Raw genomic sequence first — 26,529 nt, forward strand, 5'->3', positions numbered from 1 at the left:
TAAAATTTAATGGGAAATTGTAATTTCCGGTGTCACAATTTGTTAGATAGATAGATGGATCGGGAGTAACAGGTGGTTGGTGCGCGGCTGTGAGGATGACAAGTCAATAGAAGCAGATTTATATGCTCAGTGGATCGAATGAAAAAGCTTTATCCTGGTTGATAAGTTTAGATCTCTCTGAAAAATGAAATGGAAAATTTTCCTTCTTTTATGTCCGTGGAAGTTGTCGGTTTTAATTAGTTGTTTACTTCAAATAGAACATCCAACGAATGCCGAAAGATCTACTCTCCGTTTAGTTCAAATTGTAAGTATGAAGGATTTAGAATTCATATTCAACTTAAAGAATCCAATAGTTTATTTGTTCCTTATAAACTGAAGAGCTAAAATTAGCACTTGACGTGTAATCAGTAATGAGAAACATTATCATGATTATCATTATGGGAAAGAGGACAGACCGCGAAAGTTTTTTTTTTTCTTTCACAGGACAATTGGTCATTTTATCAGACCACACCAAGTATAATAATGATAATAATGATTGGCGCTTATCCAGCGTATACTGCTCAAAGCGCTTTACAATAATCAATGTACATTATTACCCCGGCAGACCTTATATCAATCTAGAACTTTCTCAGCCTCCTAGGAAGCATACAGTGCAAGCTGCCATTACAAACGCTAGAGCACTAACATTCTAACAATATCTTTCACTGTCTATAGCCAGGTACCCCTTTTACACTTGGGTGGAGTGAGGAAATTCATGTAAAGTGCCTTTCCCAAGGATACAACGTCAGCCCTGCCGCGGCCAGGACTCGAACCCACGACCTTTCGGTCGAGAGTCTGACAGTCTAACCACTAGGCCACTGACGCTATCATCAGTATCACCAAAGTAGTATTTCACTAATAACCCCCCTCCCCCAACCCAAATGATATATATCAGGTTGGAAACACTTACCCTGTAGCGAGATCTTCTATACATGAGGGGGATAATCGCGTTTTTGCGAGAATATCTTGCTATAAGGAAGCGTTCCTAACCTGTTTAATAAATTTTACTTTATATCAACATCAGGTTACTTAGGGAGTTGTATACCAGTGATTTTTTAAGGCCTATTTTGGGTCCGAATTTCGGCCCTTTCCCCTCCTAAAAATTGCCAATTTTTTCCCAATTTAGCTTGCATTTTCCCCAATAATAGAATTATGAAAGGAAAACGTATTTGAAAAAAATAAACATTCGACGTGAATTATATACATAAGACTTACGAAGAGTTATGGGAATGATGATTTGGATAGAATAATTAAAATTTTTAGAAAGTTGAAGAAAATTAGATTAAAATAAAGATATTATAATGTTTGATATGATTTTATGACTTATTTACAATAAAATTTATTTTCCCAATTTGACTGAAATGTCGACAATTTTTCCCAATTCGAAAGCCACAGGACCCTTGTTGAAAATGTAGAAAAATCACTGTATACAAAACATTAACATGTTATTCCTAGTACATTGTACATGTATAATCATCTTCGCTTATTTTTACATTGTTTTCACCCTTCAAAGTTGAATGCCTTGTTATTACACTAAAATATAAACCTATACCAGACATGGCACATATATAGTGTAACAGGAAGGGAGAAAATGTAACGAACCAAACCGGGATTTGAACCCGGGCCCCTTGAATATCTAGTCAGGTGCTTTACCAACTTAGCTATCTGGCCACCGGCGATCGAACCTGACTGACCGCTAATCTCCTCCCTCCTTAGATACACATTTGAAGACATCAAACCCAGGATCTTTATTTCCTGGCAGGCATTTTCACCTATCAGGTTCAGAGGCTGGTCTATGCCCAGGTGTGTAGCTACGTTTACGTCAAAATGCCCGGGCGTACACATAAAAAAAAAAAAAAAAAAACCCTATTAAATGCTACAAACATAGGTGAAAAATAAGTATCTGCGGTACATTAGTCTCCCCCGGACCCCCTACCAGGGCCCTGCCCTGGACCCGCTGGGGACCTTGAGCGGCCCCCAGACCCCTCGCCGTACAATAGGCTTACACATTAATTAACTCAGGCTACGCCACTGATGCCAGGCACCAAATGTATGCAGAAAATGCAACCAACCAGACTGGGATTCGAACCCAGGCTCCTTGACTCTTGGCTGTCTGGCCACCGATGATCGAACCTGGCTGACCGCTACACTAGTTTATTGTGATCCAGTTGATCAAACTTTGATAAATAGACTTACCAGTTAGACTCAGGCCCTGGAATTAGATCAGTCTGAATTTTTATCTTAAGGTTCTTTATGGATTTTATTTTTATAAATTAGGTCTGGTTTTAAATACATTGAGTCCAACCTGTGTTTAATTATTTTTACATGAAATAGTGACCGAAAACATGCAGGCAGCTGGCTGTTGTCAGGGGTGAATTTGACACAAACAATAATACAGTTTAGTCTACAAAGCCCACCTGCATCTTAATAATGATTCAGAATTTTCCAAAAATAATTCATGATTGTAGGTATGCTCTAGCAATGGGTCCGTGTTTTCCCAACTATCTATTTTGTATTGCTTATAGGAGTTATGAGATTGATCACTGTTCGTTATCTTCACCCTTCATATACATGCATAATATGACCTCTGTATCAGCTTCAATTCACTAGAATCCTTGAAAAGATTTGATTTAATGTCTTTCTACTTAACTAGCGGAATGTGCAATTCAGGCTTAAATGCCACTATTTAGGAGGTTATGTTTTTGGTTGTGTGCATTTGTGTTTAATTTGTATTTGATCTGCGGACAAGGTGACATGACAACTACATAGTGAGCTTGTATTAATTTGAATTTTTACAGAAAGATAATCAACTCAGATTTGATGACTGACATTAGATTTTTAAGGAGATGAGACAGAATTCAATGTAAATTTTTACTTGAGATTTTGAGGAGATAAGCCAAAATTAATGTTAAATTTTGACATGAAATTTTAAGGAGATAAGCCGACATCAAATGTAAAATTTTGACATAAGATTTTAAGGAGGTAAGCCAAAATTAAATGTAAAACTTTGACATGAGATTTTAAGGAGATAAGCCAAAATTGAATGTAAAAATTTTGACTTGAGATTTTGAGGAGTTAAGCCCAAATTAAATGTAAAATTTTGACATGCGATTTTAAGGAGATAAGCCCAAATTGAATGTAAAATTTTGACATGCGATTTTAAGGAGATAAGCCCATTTTGACATGAGATTTTAAGGAGATAAGCCCAAATTAAATGTAAAATTTTGAATTGAGATTTTAACACGTTTAAGGAGGTGAGGTTGGAGTGAGGGTATAGTCTTAATGTTTATGTACTAAGTGTATACTGTTATTAGTTGTTTAGACATGGAGATCGAAGCGCGACACATAGATACCCACTGGACCCCATCAAGGAGACTGACTGGCCCCAGGGATATGGACAACTAACAAAGGTAATTAAGTCAAGGTTGTATGATGTAAATGTCAAGTGTCTATGAAACCATCTGTAGTACAAACATACAATGTGGATTTCTGCCTTCTATTCTATACAATTTTGGTGTCAGAACCCTGATTTTAGAAATGTGTGTATTATGAAAGCATATATTAAGTTTTTGTCACAAACATAAATCTGCAGTCAAGCATTAGACAATAGTTTTTCTTTTATTTGATTCTCTATAAGGTTTGAACATGTGTATTATACATATATCCCAAATTGTGAAGTAATATTTTGCTTGTAATTGCTTGTAGGAGTTATGAGATTGATCACTGTTCGTTATCTTCACCTTGCATGTAACTGTAATTTTGCTTTCATCATTTCATACATGTATTAGCTAAAGTCAAATTTGTTTTGGTTAATATTAACCTTCATTCACAGCTTGGGATGGCCCAGGAGTACAAACTGGGGCAGTCCATGCGAAACCTGTACGTAGGAAAGTTAAACTTCCTGTCGCCGAACTACAACAGAAGCAAGGTAAGCTGTGTAATTTTCATCAGGACAAGATCAAAAGATCAATGTCAGATAAATATCTAAATTCAAATAGTTAGTGAATTGGGGGATACAATCTCCTGTAAGTTTCTGTCATCTGACATCAATAACACTTCAGTGGAAAAAGAAAACAAGAGGCCCATGGGCCACATCGCTCACCTGAGTCACCTTGGCCCATATCTGAAGACTTTCCATATATATTTGCATGTAAAACCTTAGTCCCTATTATGGCCCAAACTACCCTTTGCAAACTTGAATCTACACTATGTCAGAAAGCTTTCATGTAAATGTCAACTTCTTTGGCCCAATGGTTCTTGAGAAGAAGATTTTTAAAGCTTTTTCCTATATTTGTATGTAAAACTTTGACCCTCCCCCACTTGTGGCCCCATCCTACCCCACGGGGGCCACGATTTGAACAAACTTGAATCTGCACTATGTCAGAAAGTTTTCTTGTAAATATCAGCTTTTCTGACTCTGTGGTTATTGAGAAAAAGATTTTAACTATATATTTGTATGTAAAACTTTGATCCCCCCTTGGGGCCCCATCCTACCCCCGGGGGCCATGATTTGAACAAACTTGAATCTGCACTATGTCAGAAAGTTTTCATGTAAAAATCAGCTTTTCTGGCTCAGTGGTTCTTGAGAAGAAGATTTTTAAAATTTTTCCCTATATATTTGTGTGTAAAACTTTGATCCCCTCCTTGGGGCCCCATCTTATCCCTGGGGGCCATGATTTGAACAAACTTAAATCTGCACTATGTCAGAAAGTGTTCATGTAAAAATCAGCTTTTCTGGCTCAGTGGTTCTTGAGAAGATTTTTAAAGATTTTTCTTACATATTTGTATGTAAAACCCTGATCCCCTATTGTGGCCCCATCCAACCCCCGGGGCCCATGATTTGAACAAACTTGAATCTGCATTATGTCAGGAAGCTTTCATGTAAATCTCAGCTTTTCTGGCTCAGTGGTTCTTGAGAAGAAGATTTTTAAAGTTTTTCCCTATATATTTGTATGTAAAACTTTGATCCCCCCTTGTGGCCCCATCCTACCACCGGGGGCCATGATTTGAACAAACTTGAATCTGCACTATGTCAGAAAGTTTTCATGTAAAAATCAGCTTTTCTGGCTCAGTGGTTCTTGAGAAGAAGATTTTTAAAAATTTTCCCTATATATTTGTGTGTAAAACTTTGATCCCCTCCTTGGGGCCCCATCTTATCCCTGGGGGCCATGATTTGAACAAACTTGAATCTGCACTATGTCAGAAAGTTTTCATGTAAAAATCAGCTTTTCTGGCTCAGTGGTTCTTGAGAAGATTTTTAAAGATTTTTCTTACATATTTGTATGTAAAACCCTGATCCCCTATTGTGGCCCCCATCCAACCCCCGGGGCCCATGATTTGAACAAACTTGAATCTGCATTATGTCAGGAAGCTTTCATGTAAATCTCAGCTTTTCTGGCTCAGTGGTTCTTGAGAAGAAGATTTTTAAAGTTTTTCCCTATATATTTGTATGTAAAACTTTGATCACCCCCTTGTGGCCCCATCCTACCCCCGTGGGCCATGATTTGAACAAACTTGAACCTGCAATATGTCAGGAAGCTTTCAGGTAAATTTCAGCTCTTCTGGCCCAGTGGTTCTTGAGAAGAAGATTTTTAAATGACCCCACCCTATTTTTGCATTTTTGTGATTATCTCCCCTTTGAAAGGGACATGGCCCTTCATTTGAACAAACTTGAAAGCCCTTCACCCAAGGATGCTTTTGGCCATGTTTGGTTGAAATTGGCCCAGTGGTTCTGGAGAAGAAGTCGAAAATGTGAAAAGTTTAACAGACAGATGGACAGACAGACAGACAACGGACAAAAAGCGATCAGAAAAGCTCACTTGAGCTTTCAGCTCAGATGAGCTAAAAAGACAAGCGACTGTTAGAAACTAAAAATAATATTACATTTTAATGAACATTTAATGATTTTAATGTACACTTTCAGTAGAAAACAATAAAAAAAGGTACAGTGTTATTTATAATTGTATGTTTTTACTTGTTAATTGATTAGTTTCAACATTCATCATATTTAGTTTTGTGGGGGGGAGGATCTTGGTGAAAACTATGTAAATTTAGTTTTTTGTCAGTCATTGAACTTTTGATCCCACCCCTTACATTTGTAAAATTAATGTGAAGTGTGTTGAATTATTGGTACATTCAAATTAAATTTTTGTGATAAAGATTTATAAAATTTTTGTCTCAATCGCATAATCATTGGGTCATTGTAAGATAGTCTAATGTAAATTTTAAAAATAATGAAATAGGTGTCATGTGATTTCAATTAATGGACCTCGAAACTCTGCCCACCATTCATACACCATCTGTTTAAATATCCCCCAGTACTACAATATCTGTATAAATGTCCCCAGTAATACAATATCTCTGTCAATGTCCCCAGTAATACAATATCTGTGTCAATGTCCCCCAGTAATACAATATCTGTATAAATGTCCCCAGTAATACAATATCTGTCAATGTCCCCCAGTAATACAATATCTGTATAAATGTCCCCAGTAATACAATATCTCTGTCAATGTCCCCAGTAATACAATATCTGTGTCAATGTCCCCCAGTAATACAATATCTGTGTCAATGTCCCCCAGTAATACAATATCTGTATAAATGTCCCCCAGTAATACAATATCTGTATAAATGTCCCCCAGTAATACAATATCTGTATAAATGTCCCCAGTAATACAATATCTGTGTCAATGTCCCCAGTAATACAATATCTGTGTCAATGTACCCAGTAATACAATATCTGTGTCAATGTCGCCCAGTAATACAATATCTGTCAATGTCCCCAGTAATACAATATCTGTGTCAATGTCCCCCAGTAATACAATATCTGTCAATGTCTCCAGTAATACAATATCTGTATAAATGTCGCCCAGTAATACAATATCTGTGTCAATGTCCCCCAGTAATACAATATCTGTGTCAATGTCCCCCAGTAATACAATATCTGTATAAATGTCCCCAGTAATACAATATCTGTGTCAATGTCCCCAGTAATACAATATCTGTATAAATGTCCCCCAGTAATACAATATCTGTATCAATGTCCCCCAGTAATACAATATCCGTGTCAATGTCCCCCAGTAATACAATATCTGTATAAATGTCCCCAGTAATAAAATATCTGTATCAATGTCCCCAGTAATACAATATCTGTGTAAATGTCCCCAGTAATACAATATCTGTATAAATGTCCCCCAGTAATACAATATCTGTGTCAATGTCCTCAGTAATACAATATCTGTATAAATGTCCCCAGTAATACAATATCTGTCAATGTCCCCAGTAATACAATATCTGTCAATGTCCCCCAGTAATACAATATCTGTATCAATGTCCCCAGTAATACAATATCTGTGTCAATGTCGCCCAGTAATACAATATCTGTATCAATGTCCCCAGTAATACAATATCTGTATCAATGTCCCCCAGTAATACAATATCTGTATAAATGTCCCCAGTAATACAATATCTGTATAAATGTCCCCAGTAATACAATATCTGTGTCAATGTCCCCCAGTAATACAATATCTGTCAATGTCTCCAGTAATACAATATCTGTATAAATGTCCCCAGTAATACAATATCTGTGTCAATGTCCCCCAGTAATACAATATCTGTATCAATGTCCCCAGTAATACAATATCTGTATCAATGTCCCCCAGTAATACAATATCTGTATAAATGTCCCCAGTAATACAATATCTGTATAAATGTCCCCAGTAATACAATGTCTGTGTCAATGTCCCCCAGTAATACAATATCTGTCAATGTCTCCAGTAATACAATATCTGTATAAATGTCCCCAGTAATACAATATCTGTGTCAATGTCCCCCAGTAATACAATATCTGTGTCAATGTCGCCCAGTAATACAATATCTGTGTCAATGTCCCCAGTAATACAATATCTGTCAATGTCCCCCAGTAATACAATATCTGTGTCAATGTCCCCAGTAATACAATATCTGTCAATGTCCCCCAGTAATACAATATCTGTCAATGTCCCCAGTAATACAATATCTGTGTCAATGTCCCCAGTAATACAATATCTGTGTCAATGTCCCCAGTAATACAATATCTGTATAAATGTCCCCCAGTAATACAATATCTGTGTCAATGTCCCCCAGTAATACAATATCTGTATAAATGTCCCCAGTAATACAATATCTGTATAAATGTCCCCAGTAATACAATATCTGTCAATGTCCCCAGTAATACAATATCTGTGTCGATGTCACCCAGTAATACAATATCTGTATCAATGTCGCCCAGTAATACAATATCTGTGTCGATGTCGCCCAGTAATACAATATCTGTATCAATGTCCCCAGTAATACAATATCTGTATAAATGTCCCCCAGTAATACAATATCTGTATCAATGTCCCCAGTAATAAAATATCTGTATAAATGTCCCCAGTAATACAATATCTGTGTCAATGTCCCCCAGTAATACAATATCTGTGTCAATGTCCCCCAGTAATACAATATCTGTGTCAATGTCGCCCAGTAATACAATATCTGTATCAATGTCTCCAGTAATACAATATCTGTATAAATGTCCCCCATTAATACAATATCTGTATCAATGTCTCCAGTAATACAATATCTGTCAATGTCCCCAGTAATACAATATCTGTGTCGATGTCGCCCAGTAATACAATATCTGTGTCAATGTCCCCAGTAATACAATATCTGTCAATGTCCCCCAGTAATACAATATCTGTGTCAATGTCCCCAGTAATACAATATCTGTCAATGTCCCCCAGTAATACAATATCTGTCAATGTCCCCAGTAATACAATATCTGTGTCAATGTCCCCAGTAATACAATATCTGTATAAATGTCCCCAGTAATACAATATCTGTGTCAATGTCGCCCAGTAATACAATATCTGTGTCGATGTCGCCCAGTAATACAATATCTGTATCAATGTCCCCCAGTAATACAATATCTGTGTCAATGTCCCCAGTAATACAATATCTGTATAAATGTCCCCAGTAATATAATATATGTTATTCATCAAAGACTTGTGGTAATAGTTACTGTAGATAACAGTTTACATTACAGTATACAGTTTGGATTACTGTAAACAGTGTAGGTTACCTTGCACAGTGTAGAACATTTTTTACTGTGTAGATTACATTGTTAAGAGTGTATATTATAGTGTTCAACGTAGATTATAGTGTTCAACATAGATTTAAGTGTACAGTGTAGATTATAGTGTACAGTGTAGATTATAGTGTATAGTGTAGATTATAGTGTACAGTGTAGATTATACTGTATAGTGTAGATTATACTGTATAGTGTAGATTATACTGTATAGTGTAGATATAGTGCACAGTGTAGATTATAGTGTACAGTGTAGATATAGTGTACAGTGTAGATTATAGTGTACAGTGTAGATTATAGTGTATAGTGTAGATATAGTATACAGTGTAGATTATAGTGTAGATTATAGTGTACAGTGTAGATTGTAGTGTACAGTGTAGATTATAGTGTACAGTGTAGATTATAGATTATAGTGTACAGTGTAGATTATAGAGTATAGTGTAGATTATAGTGTACAGTGTAGATTATAGTGTACAGTGTAGATTATAGTGTACAGTGTAGATTATAGTGCACAGTGTAGATTATAGTGTACATTGTAGATTATAGTGTATGGTGTAGATTATAGTGTACAGTGTAGATTATAGTGTAGATTATAGTGTACAGTGTAGATTATAGTGTACAGTGTAGATTATAGTGTATGGTGTAGATTATAGTGTACAGTGTAGATTATAGTGTACAATGTAGATTATAGTGTATGGTGTAGATTATAGTGTACAGTGTAGATTATAGTGTAGATTATAGTGTACAGTGTAGATTATAGTGTACAATGTAGATTATAGTGTATGGTGTAGATTATAGTGTACAGTGTAGATTATAGTGTAGATTATAGAGTATAGTGTAGATTATAGTGTACACTGTAGATTATAGTGTAGATTATAGTGTATAGTGTAGATTATAGTGTACAGTGTAAATTATAGTGTACAGTGTAGATTATAGTGTACAGTGTAGATTATAGTGTATAGTGTAGATTATAGTGTACAGTGTAGATTATAGTGTAGATTTAAGTGTACAGTGTAGATTATAGTGTATAGTGTAGATTATAGTGTACAGTGTAGATATAGTGTACAGTGTAGATTATAGTGTACGGTGTAGATTATAGTGTACAGTGTAGATTATAGTGTACAGTGTAGATTATAGTGTATAGTGTAGATTATAGTGTACAATGTAGATATAGTATACAGTGTAGATTATAGTGTATAGTGTAGATTATGGATTATAGTGTATAATGTAGATTATAGTGTATAGTGTAGATTATAGTGTATAGTGTAGATTATAGTGTATAGTGTAGATTATAGTGTATAGTGTAGATTATAGATTATAGTGTAGATTATAGTGTACAGTGTAGATTATAGTGTATAGTGTAGATTATAGAGTACAGTGTAGATTATAGTGTATAGTGTAGATTATAGTGTAGATTATAGTGTACAGTGTAGATTATAGTGTATAGTGTAGATTATAGATTATAGTGTAGATTATAGTGTACAGTGTAGATTATAGTGTATAGTGTAGATTATAGATTATAGTGTAGATTATAGTGTACAGTGTAGATTATAGTGTATAGTGTAGATTATAGAGTACAGTGTAGATTATAGTGTATAGTGTAGATTATAGTGTATAGTGTAGATTATAGTGTATAGTGTAGATTATAGTGTACAGTGTAGATTATAGAGTACAGTATAGATTATAGTGTACAGTGTAGATTATAGAGTACAGTATAGATTATAGTGTACAGTGTAGATTATAGTGTACAGTGTAGATTATAGTGTATAGTGTAGATTATAGTGTACAGTATAGATTATAGTGTACAGGGAAGATTATAGTGTACAGTGTAGATTTAAGTGTACAGTTTAGATTATAGTGTACAGTGTAGATTATAGTGTACACTGTAGATTATAGTGTATAGTGTAGATTATAGTGTACAGTGTAGATTAAAGTGTACAGTGTAGATATAGTGTATAGTGTAGATTATAGAGTACAGTGTAGATTATTGTGTATAGTGTAGATTATAGATTATAGTGTACAGTGTAGATTATAGTGTACAGTGTAGATATAGTGTACAGTGTAGATTATAGTGTACAGTGTAGATTATAGTGTACAGTGTAGATTATAGTGTACAGTGTAGATTATAGATTATAGTGTAGATTATAGTGTACAGTGTAGATTATAGTGTACAATGTAGATTATAGTGTATAGTGTAGATTATAGTGTATAGTGTAGATTATAGTGTAGATTATAGTGTATAGTGTAGATTGTAGTGTACAGTGTAGATTTCATTGTGACCTATATTTTACAGGTCTTTATGAGAAGCACAGACATGGACAGAACTCTGATGAGTGCGTACTGTGTGTTAGCAGGACTCTACCCTGCAGAGAACATGTCACTGGAATGGAACAATACATGGCAGCCTATTCCTGTTCATACTGTACCACTGACAGAGGACTATGTATGAATTCTGTTATATTGTTTCTATTATTAAATGAGAGAATCTAATGCGATGAATTCTGTTAAATTCAATTAAGAAATGATAGAATCTAATGCGATGAATTCTGTTAAATTCGATTAAGAAATGATAGAATCTAATGCGATGTATGTAACCTCACTTTCAGTTCTGTTACCATAACCTTGAACATGATGTACACTCATTTTATGCACTAACTGTATAATTTTGAGATTTGTTGATGTTTTATGTAGAATGTTATTATTGTATCCATGGGCGTGTTAACTTTACAACAACATCCAGATTGATCAATTTTGACACATTTTCTAAACAGCTGCTGAGCTCCCACGCCATTTGTCCATTGCTGGGCACACTGCACCAGGAATTTATTTCAAACAATCAGCAAATCAAGGATCTTTTCAGAGAAAATCAGGTACAAATTTATCACATGTCTGTAGAGAAAATCAGGTATGGATTTATCACATGTCTGTAGAGAAACTCCGGTACGGATTTATCACATGTCTGTAGAGAAAATCAGGTAAGGATTTATCACATGTCTGTAGAGAAAATCATGTAAGGATTTATCACATGTCTGTAGAGAAACTCGGGTACGGATTTATCACATGTCTGTAGAGAAAATGAGGTACGGATTTATCACATGTCTGTAGAGAAAATGAGGTACGGATTTATCACATGTCTGTAGAGAAAATCAGGTACAGATTTATCACATGTCTGTAGAGAAATTCAGGTACAGATTTATCACATGTCTGTAAAGAAACTCAGGTACGGATTTATCACATGTCTGTAGAGAAACTCAGGTACAGATTTATCACATGTCTGTAGAGAAAATCAGATACAGATTTATCGCATGTCTGTAGAGAAACTGAGATACGTATTTATCACATGTCTGTAGAGAAAATCAGATACAGATTTATCACATGTCTGTAGAGAAAATCAGGTATGAATTTATCGCATGTCTGTAGAGAAAATCAGATACAGATTTGTCGCATGTCTGTAGAGAAACTCAGGTATGAATTTATCGCATGTCTGTAGAGAAAATGAGGTACGGATTTATCACATGTCTGTAGAGAAACTCAGGTACAGATTTATCACATGTCTGTAGAGAAAATGAGGTACGGATTTATCACATGTCTGTAGAGAAAATCAGATACAGATTTATCACATGTCTGTAGAGAAACTCAGGTACGGATTTATCACATGTCTGTAGAGAAAATCAGATACGGATTTATCACATGTCTGTAGAGAAAATCAGGTACAGATTTATCACATGTCTGTAGAGAAAATCAGGTACGGATTTATCACATGTCTGTAGAGAAACTCAGGTACAGATTTATCACATGTCTGTAGAGAAACTCAGGTACAGATTTATCACATGTCTGTTGAGAAACTTGGGTACGGATTTATCACATGTCTGTGTAGACCACTGAGAGAAACCAAAGTTGACAATATGAGAGCTGATTACTGTAAAACAATGACCACTACATTCCTCCCACCTTAAATGTCTTCACACTTCAAGACATCAACGCAGGATTTTAATCCCCTGGCAGGCATTTTCACCTGTCAGTTCCAGGGGCTGGTCATTGCACCAAATGTAACAGGAAGGGAGAAAATGCAACGGACCAGACCGGGTTCAAATCCTGGTCTGGTCTGTTGCATTTCTCCCTTCCTGTTACAGTTATAGCGAACCTCCAGGACCAGTGAAAAACAGTTTGTCATAACTAAACTTCATTATACAGTAAAACACCATTTACACGGTTATAGTGAACCTCCAGGACCAGTGAAAAATAGTTCGTTATAACCAAACTTCATTATACAGTAAAACACAGTTATAGCAAACCTCCATGAAATAACAATACTGTAGATTTCTAAATGTACATGAGGAACTTATTATTGCATAATAAATTACTCGCTCTTATTTCTGTATTGCTGCAATACACGACTCTTGATCAACACACTACTTGTGAATTCATTGTTCTCGCGATTTGATGTCTATGAGTCATTTTGCAATAATCAAGTACTCGCATAAAATAATGAATATACAGAATACATATATACATGACATTCTCATGCAGAATGGAATTCTGAAAAAACCAGATCTGTAAAGATATATTGGGGGAAATCCTGACTGTTCCTGCTTAAAGATTCTTTGACTTTTGAGCATTAACAAATCCCGAGATTTCCGGACTCCAAGATCAGTACATGGTCAAGATTTGACAAGACTTGAATTAAACGTAATATTTTATGTATAGTTATTGGTATCTGTTTTGTTTTGTAGTGGTTGATACATCACGTAGCTAAAAATGCGGGACTTCCACCCACTCTAAACAATCTCTTTGACGTACAGGACCCACTCTTCTGTGAGGTAATGAGATGAACCTCTGTATTTAGTCGAAGTTCCTTATAAGTCTCAAGTTCATATCACACACTTTAATATTGAATGTGATGTTAATAGATCTGTGAGACTGTTTAAGTACTATCAGAGTGTTAGATTCTATTGAGAAGGTAGTTCTCTTTCAAACGTTTACCCGAGAAGTAAAAGTGGGTGAATCGGAACTGGTGTTGAATAACTACTGTAACCTGGAGTGTGGAGGGACTGGAGAGAATTAACACAATGACATGAATTCATGAATTAACACAATTCATATACACAATAATTGTGAATGTGTTTAATGATTTCTGTTAGCTGCTGAAATAGATAGGGGCCTCTCATTAGACAACAGTGGATTGTGTGTTGAATTAGACTGAGTCTAATTATAATCTGATTTATATTAAATTACGCTATGAAATTTATACATCATGCTGTTTATTTCATTCAGAACCATACTTTGAAATAGAAGAACTTGCTTTGCATAAATATGGTGCAATGTGTCAACACATAAATATTTAAAAATGTCCTTTTAAAAAGCAATTAGACTAATTTTAAGATTTCTTCCTTTTCAAACACATCATTTAATAAATTTTATTCCATTTTGTAAAGAGATTACAGACATATAACAATATTTAAAGAATCATATTTATATATACAGAACATCACAACTTTGTCAAGATGCCAAATTTTTCATATATCATTTTTCATGAATATAATTCTAGTAAAATGAATTATCATGAAACTTCTTTATATTGATTAGGACAGGATTTAGATCACAGAAATTAAAACACGGTGAAGGAGAGAATTTTTCACCAATAAAATTTGTCATAGATGAATGAAAATTTGTTAGTTTATTAATGTGATTTTTATTGTGTACTACATGCATCATTAATAATTAATGTAGTCAAACATTCTACAAACTTGTAGTAATTAAAAATCTCTGGGGTTCTCTATGTAGAAGGACCCTCTCAAGTAACACTGAAGACGCCATTGTTGATTTCCCTCCATTGAAACGTACAATATAAATACCATTGAACCCCGATATATGTTAAAAAGGTATTCGACAGTCAGTATGATAACTATAATTATGATGATACATAAACTTACATTTTGTGTGCAGTGTGTCAATATACATCGTCGCAAGCCACGCCTATTGTCTCCATTAACACTACGTCAAATGGTAGGTTAGTACCGGACTCAGAAACCGTGGCTAGCGATGATAGTCAAAATAGTATATAGTCCCGAGTTTTGACACATAATGAGCCTGTGCAATATGTGTCAAAACACTGCCTACAATTTTGGCATAGTGCACGTAAAATGTAGCATTGATAGGTTTAAATGAATATAATTCAAGCTTGCATGTCTCATGTATGAGGCCAAAATAAAATATGCACATGTTTCCTTTTATAAAAATTTTATTATACCGGTAGAAGGCCAATCTTTAAAGCTTACAAAAAGCGTGAAACGATTACATGAATCGAAAGAGGGATGAGATAGACTGGGAATTCATACATTTCAGAGAAATTATTGCCACCAAAAAAAAAATCATGAAAAAAAGGGGGGGGGTAGTAATATCCATACTTCAGGTGCCTGTGGTTTAAATCGGAGAAACTCTTTAACATGGAAAAAAAAATTATTGTTTTGAAAATTTTGGATTTTTATTAACATGTATATATATTATCAATAAAATATTTAGTGTCGGCAGCAAAAATGTAGGTAGGGTTGGGAAACCAGAAACACACAAATATATTTTATTTTGGCCTGATCATAATCATGACACTATGAATTTGCTGCATTTGTAGAATACGCATAACATGATCAACACGACATCTGGATGGTTGGCAGCCAATGGGACGTTCCAGCACATAATGGCACTGAGGGACATTCCTGTGGGTCTCACTTTTCCCACCCCCAAGATAGCTAGACTCCGATCCGGTAAATACTGACTCACCTCGGGTTTTACAGAACGTTTTAAGCATTAATGGGGAAAAACTGCTTTGACATTGTATTTTTAACTAGTGAGCAAAATCAGCAATGAAAATCAGCATTACTAGCGGTGATAGGCAACCGGTGTGTAGTTATCTGCCGTACTGTATTTAAATAATTGAACATTTTCGACTTATCCAAATTAATACTTATGTCTACTTGGGCAATTTTTATTAAAATTGTCATGTAGCATTACTGGGGTAAAAGGAACAAAAATTGTGAAATTTATTATATCGGGTTACCCTTAGGGGCTAACAGTTAGGGTCAAAATCTTTTTTTAAAATGCAAATTTTATAGAATTTCTTCTTTACTCATGGACAAAGTCTTGCATAGCTGTCCTCTCATTCCACTTTGCATCTAGGTACAATGTAACAGCATTGCAAAAAAAGATAGGAGTTATAATGATTTATTTTGATGTTATGACATGATATGACTTATTAATTATTTAAGGAGGTATTATAGTGATGCAAATTGATGTCATGACATGTTACGAGTTATTATTTAAGGAGGTACATGTATAGTGATGTATTTTGATGTTAAATGACATGATATGAGTTATCAATTATTTAAGGAGGTATAGTGATGTATTTTGATGTTAAATGACATGATATGAGTTATCAATTATTTAAGGAGGTATAGTGATGTATTTTGATGTTATAATAAACGTGATATGACTTATTTTTGTTGCAGGTGTTCTCCTCACAGAAATTGTGTCCAATATGAAAGCGAAATTAAATAATAAACTGGAAAAAGAAATGCTCCTTTATTCCGCAGTGAGTACTACTAAATCATTATCTAAGTACAGAAGAATTTCTGTTTTCCAAACACATGCACTGATATGTTGAATGTGATATTCAACATATCAGTGCATGTGTTCAGAAAGTGAGGCTGTATTCTCACCCATTCTCACTGTATTTATAAATAATGTAAATAATTATAATAGCCCTAGTATGTCAAACACATTCGTAATTTCCCATGCCCCGGCTATTTCATCATAACAGTCTTGAATACTAAATTTACTTGGTTGATGCCCTGCCTATTTCCATTCTGCTATAAAACACGGCTGTTCCTTCCTTTGACAGACACCCATATTATGCAGGGGGAATTTGTTGTCAGAAATTCACACCTTGCAAACTGCAGCCAATCTTGATAATTTTGTGTTACATACACTTTAGCTATCTTTTTGATTTAATATTAACAACACCTATAATTTAATAATAATAATGATAAATCTATGCTTTGATTAAGCATTTTAAACATTAAAAATGGAAAAGTAAAATCTGAAAATTTTCAGCCCAAATTGTGTCCATGCCCCTTTAAAGTAAAATAACATTTTATGTACCTTATATTTTAATTTACCGGTATAGTGAATGCATGAATATTTCCTGTTTCTATATATCCATTTTCTGTTGGGGGGGGGGGGGGGGGGGGGGGGGGGGGGGAGGTTGATACTCTAGCAATTTTTAAACCATATACCAAATTAAGAGAAATTATAATAAACAATTAAATTCTCTGAAAATCCTTTTTATTGGTATAATGTTTATTTTGAACATCACCGGAAATATTTTAATATTTGATTGATTCATCAATTTTTTTTTAAAGCAACATTTTCAATAAAGATAATATACTAGATGATCATTTGATTAGACAACTTCTGATTTTTTTCTCCGAGTCTGTTTTTATCCATTACATAGTGTGCCCCGCAGGATTGTTAGTCTTGTTTTTATCCATTAGTGTGCCCCACCTTTCTTTTGGTACTAAGGCTTTTGACCTAATGACCTTGACCTTGGACTGTGACTTACTATTCAAACTTTAACCTGGGCTCTATCTTTTGAACTGCAGAAGGTCAGGCTTTGATATTTCACATATACTGTAGATGCCTCATGACTAGGCCTTTCATTTGGTACCAAGACTATTGACCTCTTGACTTTTACTTTAAATCTTTACCTACTTTTCAAAAACTTTTGATCCATTAGACTTTAATATTTCAACAATAATTTATTACGAAGCATTATCAACACTAAATTCTGAGTTAACACTTAAAAAAACTTTTCAGAAATTGTTGGGAATTATATTGTCATTTCAAAGAGTGTTTCACTAATCACCTGAATAATTTGTATAAATCAATGTTTAGTAGAGCCATGCTTCCTGGCGAGCTATGTTGTGTTCTTACAACTCATATTGTTAACTTTGCAGTTTGAATACCACCGCATCCCGTGGGGATCCAGGTTAGAATAGGTCCTCAGTATCTCCTTGCTTGTCGTAAGAGGCGACTAAATAGGGTGGTCCTTCGGATGAGACCTCGAAAACCGAAGTCCCTTGTCACAGCAGGTGTGGCACAATAAAGATCCCTCCCTGCTCAATGGCCATAAACGCCGAGCATAGGCCTAAATTTTGCAGCCCTTCACCGGCAATGGTGATGTCTCCATAAGAACAAAATATTCTCTCGAGAGACAAAACAATATTCAATAATCATAAATATCATCGCCATGCTTACCGACTGGGACCGTGTATTCATGTTGCAGTATGTAATTTTATTGTTATATAGCACGATGACACTGTAGCTGGGTTGCTGTCAGCGCTGAAGTACTTCAGGTACCCAGAATTCCCTGCAGTACAACCACAATATTCGACCTCTGTTGCCATAGAACTCCACGAAGACAGTCCATCAAATTTTGTGGTGCAAGTTTACCTCAGAAATGAAACCAACTCTTCCAATCTTCACCAATACCCAATTTCTATTCAAGGTAAGTTGGAACGAATGACAAAGGACCAAGTTAGTGTTGAAAGGCCCAGTCTTTCTTCAAGTTGAAGGATATATTTGTCTTTCCTTAAGGAGGTACTCTACATTGTCATAATGGCTGACTTCCTTTTAGAAGATGGATGAAAATATAAATATAAGCAATATTTGTATATTCATTTAAAAAAATTCTCGCCTAGCTGAGTAGCACAGTCGGTTAGCATGTCGACTGCTGAACTGTAGATCGTGTGTTCAAGTCCAGCAGGGGTTTTAAATTTTTCTCAGATTGCTTTCAACTAAAACTGCGTTTTTTGACTAAATAAAGTAAATTTGAAAGTTTTCATTTTCAAAATATTGTTGTACATATCCTCCACTTTTCATCCATATCAAATTTCTCTGGTGTAGCATATACCTCCTTAAATGATTCAATCTAATTATTGTAATTGACAACATGTAGATGGATGCCTGGCAAGATTCAGAAAATGATGTTTCTCACACACTATCAGATGCTGTTTTCATTCCTGTTTTCAGCTCACCTGAGCCAAAGGCTCAAATGAAACCACAAATTTGATCAAAATATGTCTGTTGTCTCTTGCAGCGCCAGCATCGCGGGTTTGTAAACTTTTCACAATTTTGTCTTATTCTCCAAAACAGTTTGGCCAATTTCAACCAAACATACAAATGTAGCATAGAGTATTCTTAAGGATAGGGAATTTAGGTTTATTTAACTCAAGGGTCATCTCCCATTTTAAGGGGAGATAATCAAGAAAAGGCAAGAAATAGGGTGGGGTCATTTAAAGATCTTCTCCAGAACCACTGGGCCAGAAAAGATGACACTTTTGTGGACGTTTCCTGACATATCCCCCTCCCCCACCCCACCCCCCAGGGTAGGATTTTAAGTTTTGCATGGAGGTACACCCATATATAGGATAAATAAAAATTTTGCTGAAGAACAGGAGACTCATTGTGGTTAGCGAGATCATTATGCAAGCATCTTCAGGTAGTACAAATTTTAAGTTTGTTCAAATCATTGGCTACCAGGGATAGAGTGGGGCCATAATAGAGGAACAAAGTTTTTTTTAAAAATGAAAATGGGGGCAGAAACTTTAAAAATCTTATTTTCTCAAGAGCAAGAGGGCCAGGGTTAGTCATATTGATATGCAAACATCGCCAGGAAGTGCTCATAGGGCAACAATAAGGGATCAAAGCTTTACATGGGGATATATAGTGAAAACTCTTCTCATAAACCACTGGCTATGATTAGTCTTCTTGATAGGCCAGCATGCACAAGCAGTGCAGATTCCAGTTTATTCAAATCATGGCCCTGGAGGGTAGGGGATCTAATTTTTACGTGGCGATATATGGGAATTTTTTTTTAATCTTCTCAAGAACACCAGGGTAGGTTGGGATTTGTTGGTTGGATGGAGCTCCAATAAGGGATCTAAGTTTTACATAACTATTAGTTTACAGCATTAGACATGCCACATCTTGAGGGGCTTAGTGTGTCTCGGTGATGATTTAAGGGTGTTTTGTTACATAACCATTCTCTCTGCACTTGTGATGAGTTTCAGTGGTCTGTGTGTGTTTTTAGGATGCAGTGCAAGCTGTCCTTTCCCAAAGTTTACCAAGCTACTGTCTGATATGATGGTGACAGACATCAAAAAAGAATGTATGGTCAAAACCACATCCAATGGTAGCTCAGGAAAAGGCTCCGGTAGGTCCACGTTAGCATTAGTGAACATTAGATCAGAGTTAGGTGTAGGATTACAGTGAACATTAGATCAGAGTCACATGTAGGATTACAGTGAACATTAGATCAGAGTTAGGTGTAGGATTATAGTGAACATTAGATCAGAGTTAGGTGTAGGATTATAGTGAACATTAGATCAGAGTTAGGTGTAGGATTACAGTGAACATTAGATCAGAGTTAGGTGTAGGATTACAGTGAACATTAGATCAGAGTTAGGTGTAGGATTACAGTGAACATTAGATCAGAGTTAGGAGTAGGATTACAGTGAACAATAGATCAGAGTTAGGTGTAGGATTACTGTGAACAGTAGATCAGAGTTAGGTGTAGGATTACAGTGAACACTAGCTCCAGATCTGTAGCTCTTTGGGAAAATATGTTTGTCCCAATATTTCCCAGAGAGCTTCAGAACTAAAGCTGATTCAACACTAGATGTGAGTTAGGATTACAGTGAACACTAGATGTGAGTTAGGATTACACTAGATGTGAGTTAGGATTACAGTGAACACTTGATGTGAGTTAGGATTACAGTGAACACTAGATGTGAGTTAGGATTACAGTGAACACTAGATGTGAGTTAGGATTACTGTGAACACTAGATGTGAGTTAGGATTACAGTGAACACTAGATGTGAGTTAGGATTACATTGTACACTAGATGTGAGTTAGGATTACTGTGAACACTAGATGTGAGTTAGGCTTACAGTGAACACTAGATGTCAGTTAGGATTACAGTAAACACTAGATGTGAGTTAGGATTACAGTGAACACTAGATGTGAGTTAGGATTACAGTGAACACTAGATGTGAGTTAGGCTTACAGTGAACACTAGATGTGAGTTAGGATTACAGTAAACACTAGATGTGAGTTAGGATTACAGTGAACACTAGATGTGAGTTAGGATTACAGTGAACACTAGATGTGAGTTAGGATTAGTGAACACTAGATGTGAGTTAGGATTACAGTGAACACTAGATGTGAGTTAGGATTACACTAGATGTGAGTTAGGATTACAGTGAACACTAGATGTGAGTTAGGATTACAGTGAACACTAGATGTGAGTTAGGATTACAGTGAACACTAGATGTGAGTTAGGATTACACTGAACACTAGATGTGAGTTAGGATTACTGTGAACACTAGATGTGAGTTAGGATTACTGTGAACACTAGATGTGAGTTAGGATTACAGTGAACACTAGATGTGAGTTAGGATTACACTAGATGTGAGTTAGGATTACAGTGAACACTTGATGTGAGTTAGGATTACAGTGAACACTAGATGTGAGTTAGGATTACAGTGAACACTAGATGTGAGTTAGGATTACAGTGAACACTAGATGTGAGTTAGGATTACAGTGAACACTAGATGTGAGTTAGGATTACATTGTACACTAGATGTGAGTTAGGATTACAGTGAACACTAGATGTGAGTTAGGATTACTGTGAACACTAGATGTGAGTTAGGCTTACAGTGAACACTAGATGTGAGTTAGGATTACAGTAAACACTAGATGTGAGTTAGGATTACAGTGAACACTAGATGTGAGTTAGGATTACAGTGAACACTAGATGTGAGTTAGGATTACTGTGAACACTAGATGTGAGTTAGGATTACTGTGAACACTAGATGAGAGTTAGGATTACTGTGAACACTAGATGTGAGTTAGGATTACAGTGAACACTAGATGTGAGTTAGGATTACAGTGAACACTAGATGTCAGTTAGGATTACAGTGGACACTAGATGTGAGTTAGGATTACAGTGAACACTAGATGTGAGTTAGGATTACAGTGAACACTAGATGTGAGTTAGGATTACAGTGAACACTAGATGTGAGTTAGGATTACAGTGAGCACTAGATGTGAGTTAGGATTAGTGAACACTAGATGTGAGTTAAGATTACAGTGAACACTAGATGTGAGTTAGGATTACAGTGAACACTAGATGTGAGTTAGGATTACAGTGAACACTAGATGTGAGTTAGGATTACAGTGAACACTAGATCTGAGTTAGGATTACAGAGTCAATAAGTTTGTATTGCATCTTATATGTTCACATAATTAAGGCAACTAAGCAAAATTTGAACAAGTATACCCATTTATGTAAATTATTGCTATTGAAAGATTTTGTCACTTTAAAAGAAAATGATAAGAACCATTGCATGCAATGCATTTCTTCTTTTTTATTTGTAGCCAATTCGTATGTGGGTGTGGCAATCCTAGGAGCATTAAGTGGACTCTTCCTGGTTATTCTGGCCGGAACTTGCTGGATTCACTGTAAACAGAAGAACACTACTGCCTACAGACCCATACCCCTAATGGATGAATCCTAAGAGAGAGAGAGGGGGGGTAGGGAGAGAGAGAGTAAATACAGGCTTTATTAACATTTATTTATGAACAAGGTTTTGTTAATTAAAGCAGTCATCAGCCAGCCTGTAGATAGGTGAAGTATGTTAAATCTAAATCATGTGACATGGTGCATTTGTTCAGCGTGTGTTGACATCTGGAACAGCACAACTACAGAATAATATATATATACTGTATTGTGTGTTTATGTAATGATACATATACAAAAGTGCACTGGTACATGTTCTGTGAATTCTCAATTAATTGTAGCACTTATGGTAGTGAATTTCCCAATCACAAATTCATCAACATGTTCGTGTAATGTAGTGCAAATTCACATTTTAACGGTCTTTTACACACTGCTAGTTGAAGAGTTTTCTAGTGAGCTCAAGTGAGCTTTCCTGATCACCTGTTGTCTGTCTGTAAACTTTTCACATTTTCAACTTCTTCTCCAGAACCACTGGGCCAATTTTAACCTATCTTGGCAAAAAGCATCCTTGGTTGAAGGGCTTTCAAGTTTTTTCTGATGAATGGCCATGCCCGCTTCAAAGGGGAGATAATCACAAAAAAATGCAGAAATAGGGTGGGGTCATTTAAAAATCTTCTTCTCAAGAACCACTGGGCCAGAAGAGCTAAAATTTACATGAAAGCTTCCTGACATAGTGCAGATTCAAGTTTGTCAAAATCATGGTCCCCAGGGATAGGGTGGGCCCACTATAGGGGATCAAAGTTTTACCTACACATACATATACGTAAAATCTTAAAAATCTTCTTCTCAGAAACCATTGAGCTAAAGAAGTTTACATTTATATGAAAGCTTCCTGACATTGGCAGATTTAAGTTTGTTAACATCACTGCCCCAAGGGATAGGATGGGGCCACAATAGGGGATCAAAGTTTTACATAGAAATATATAGGAAAAATCTTCTTCTGAAGAATCACTGGGCCAGAAAAGTTTACATTTACATGAAAGCTTCCTGACATAATGCAGATTCAGATTTGTAAAGATCATGACCCCAAGGGTAGGTTTGGACCACAATGGGTTTCAAAGATTTACATGTGAATATATAGGGAAAATCTTTATATGTGGGCCAAGGTGACTCAGGTGAGCGATGTGGCCCATGGGCCTCTTGTTTTGGTGTATGTTTTTCCAATTAGAGAGATGGCCTGCCTATAGATACTATTCTGTTTGTCAAAATCCAAAGATTTAGAGTTCTGAGAAATCATAAGAGTTGTTTCCCTTGAAAACTTCCAATTTTAAATGTATGGATTATTTTTAATGCTACCTACCTAGTGGACATCATACTTGGTTGGTTGACCTTGAAGATTTGTTGATACAGGGGAGGAGGGATATGTTTTACAAACCTATCGTGTATATAATTGAACTTGACTATTTGGTTTTTTTTTAAGGCTTTTTATGTTGAGTTGAAAGTATAGTGCTATTATCGTAAAATAAAACATTGAAACATCACAGCTTCATTACTTACAAAACATTGGGGAATGCAAATATACACAGTTATTGTACATCAGGGTGAAAGTATGACTTCCATTAAAAAAAAACAGATCCTTACATCCTATGCCTGCCCTGGACTCCACAAATGACTGAATTTACTTGAGGGTGCTGTATTGGGACATTGTTTTTTATACTTTTTGTGTGACCATGACTTCATATTCAATCATGGTTGTGTATTCATGCTGTATGGTTATATTTTTTGAGATGTTGTGTTATTTTAACTAACTCACGTTCTTTCAGCAAGTTGAAATGGTATCTATATTTTTAGGCAGCTATAGGCACCATTTTAACAAGTTATATAATAATTGATGTTTTTACTGAATTGTTTAAATTTGTTGAGACGCACTTTATATGGATATGCATGACATTGTTTTTATACATGTAAGAAGATGGGTGAACAAGGCTAGGGAAATGATTATTTATCGAAATGCATACTATAAACATATTTTCTATCATTTTTTCTTGTGATAAACTGATATTTGAAAATTTTGTTGTTTGACAATGTATTTTTTTTAAAAATTGTTAATAAAATAGAGTATATATTATAATTAGCCATAAGAAATATGAAAATAAAAGATTTTAGAAGTGTGGAATCCATTACCCAAAATGATGGACTTACTATTCACCTTTGTGTCCAGCGGTTTAGACCACTCAACCAGCCATGCTTTTATGCATTGAATGTATTACTAAGAGACTTGGGATATCTTTACAAAACGCTGTTATTTTGTATAAGATTGTTACATCTTTCTTCTATATTGTGGGTCATTGCTTCATCTTTTGCAAGACTGGAAAATGTACGTTAAATTACAAAAAATGGAGAGTTGACCGACACACATTGAAATTTAATCAAACTTGACTATAAAATGGTAAGATTTGACAATTTTGACTGTGTTCTCATTTCCACATTTCCAAAATTTCAAAAATATTTTTCCTTTATAACATAATGGGAAATATACATGATACTTTAAAACTAATCGACAAATTCTAACTGTGTTTTAGAGAATGATATTATTTTCGTCTTTACTATTCCACCCACTTGTAAGCACTTTTCCTGCCTTGTTCACCCATCTTTGCAAGTGATTCTTGTATTTAAAGAGACATTGTCGCATATTTCCCACATCTTAATCATGTGTTTATTTTAACACTTATTGATATAATGATAGAAATCATATCAAAGCTGAAAGTTTGAACAAGGTCTGTTGTTAAAGACCTGTTGGTTTGGTTCTTTTATGTGTTAGATATCTAAGTGCAGATGTACTCAAGAAATATAATGACACAATGTTTTGTGCAATTGGATCAGATTTAATGTTTTTAGGATTTGGAATGTTTTCAAAGCAATTCGGATTCCTTGAGTCTAGTCTTCCATGTTTGAAAAACATGCTTGTTTGCTATTTTTAGTGTTGAATTATATTTTTATCTAATAAAATACAGATTATTGACCATTTTATATTTTTTCTACAAATTGAAATCTTAGTCAGGTTCTACCTCTATTGGGCAAAGGGCATTTTTGGGTGTGGCTATATAGAGGGAGGGACTTTAAAGTCTTGAATATAGTATGGATCTATGTGTTGCACTATATATGTCAAACGTATGAAGGGCCTGATATCAAGGGTTGTGCGCCTTTCCAAAATAGCAACATTTGCTTGAAATTGGGAAGGATGTGTCATACAAAGAAGTAGAGAAAAACCCAAACCACTGCTCTAAGGTATAATTGGACTAATGGTTAGTTTACATTGTTTAAATAAGCAGAGGCCAAAGAAATTAGGTTTATTTACCAATTTTGGGGCAAAAACCGTAATCTGTGAAGGAGATTTATGAACAATATGGCTAACTTCTTTGATGTTTTTTCATTATTTGGGAATTTTAAAGCAAAAATTTGGAAAAATACCTGCACTTTAGCATTTGGAATGGGCCTTATTTTGGCCCCTACTGACCCTAATAACCCATGAAAACTCAGCTGTTTTAGTAGCTCACCTGAGCTGAAGGCTCAAGGGAGCTTCTCTAATCAAACTTCCTGTTGTCAGTCGTTGTAAACTTCTCACATTTTCATCTTCTTCTCCAGAACCAGTAGGCCAATTTCAACCTAACTTGGCACAAAGCATCCTTGGGTAAAGGGTATTCAAGTTTGTTCAAAGGGCCATGCACCCTTCAAAGAGGAGATAATCACAAAAATGCAGAATAGAATGGGGTCATTCAAAAATCTTCTCGAGAACCCCTAGGCCACA

At 35.3% G+C, this 26,529-nt stretch overlaps 1 protein-coding gene across 2 annotated transcripts; it reads left to right on the top strand.

Annotated features, from left to right (window-relative positions):
* The first annotated feature begins 2 nt into the window (after window positions 1–2).
* Window positions 3–25,744, top strand: LOC125666813 (prostatic acid phosphatase-like). 2 transcript variants are annotated; one of them, XM_048900108.2, is made up of 12 exons: window positions 25–157; window positions 258–304; window positions 3,354–3,449; window positions 3,872–3,967; window positions 11,442–11,591; window positions 11,920–12,018; window positions 13,882–13,968; window positions 15,777–15,909; window positions 16,651–16,733; window positions 18,509–18,707; window positions 20,292–20,414; window positions 22,640–25,744. In XM_048900108.2, the coding sequence occupies exons 1-12, from the start codon at window positions 139–141 to the stop codon at window positions 22,777–22,779; spliced, it is 1,272 nt and encodes a 423-aa protein (XP_048756065.2). In that variant the 5' UTR covers window positions 25–138; the 3' UTR covers window positions 22,780–25,744. The 2 variants fall into 2 exon arrangements, with proteins under 2 accessions (XP_048756064.2, XP_048756065.2); XM_048900107.2 differs by having other exon boundaries at window positions 3–304.
* Window positions 25,745–26,529: the final 785 nt, after the last annotated feature.

Source organism: Ostrea edulis, chromosome 10 (assembly GCF_947568905.1).
Source record: "Ostrea edulis chromosome 10, xbOstEdul1.1, whole genome shotgun sequence".
In the NCBI taxonomy this organism is placed as follows: domain Eukaryota; kingdom Metazoa; phylum Mollusca; class Bivalvia; order Ostreida; family Ostreidae; genus Ostrea; species Ostrea edulis.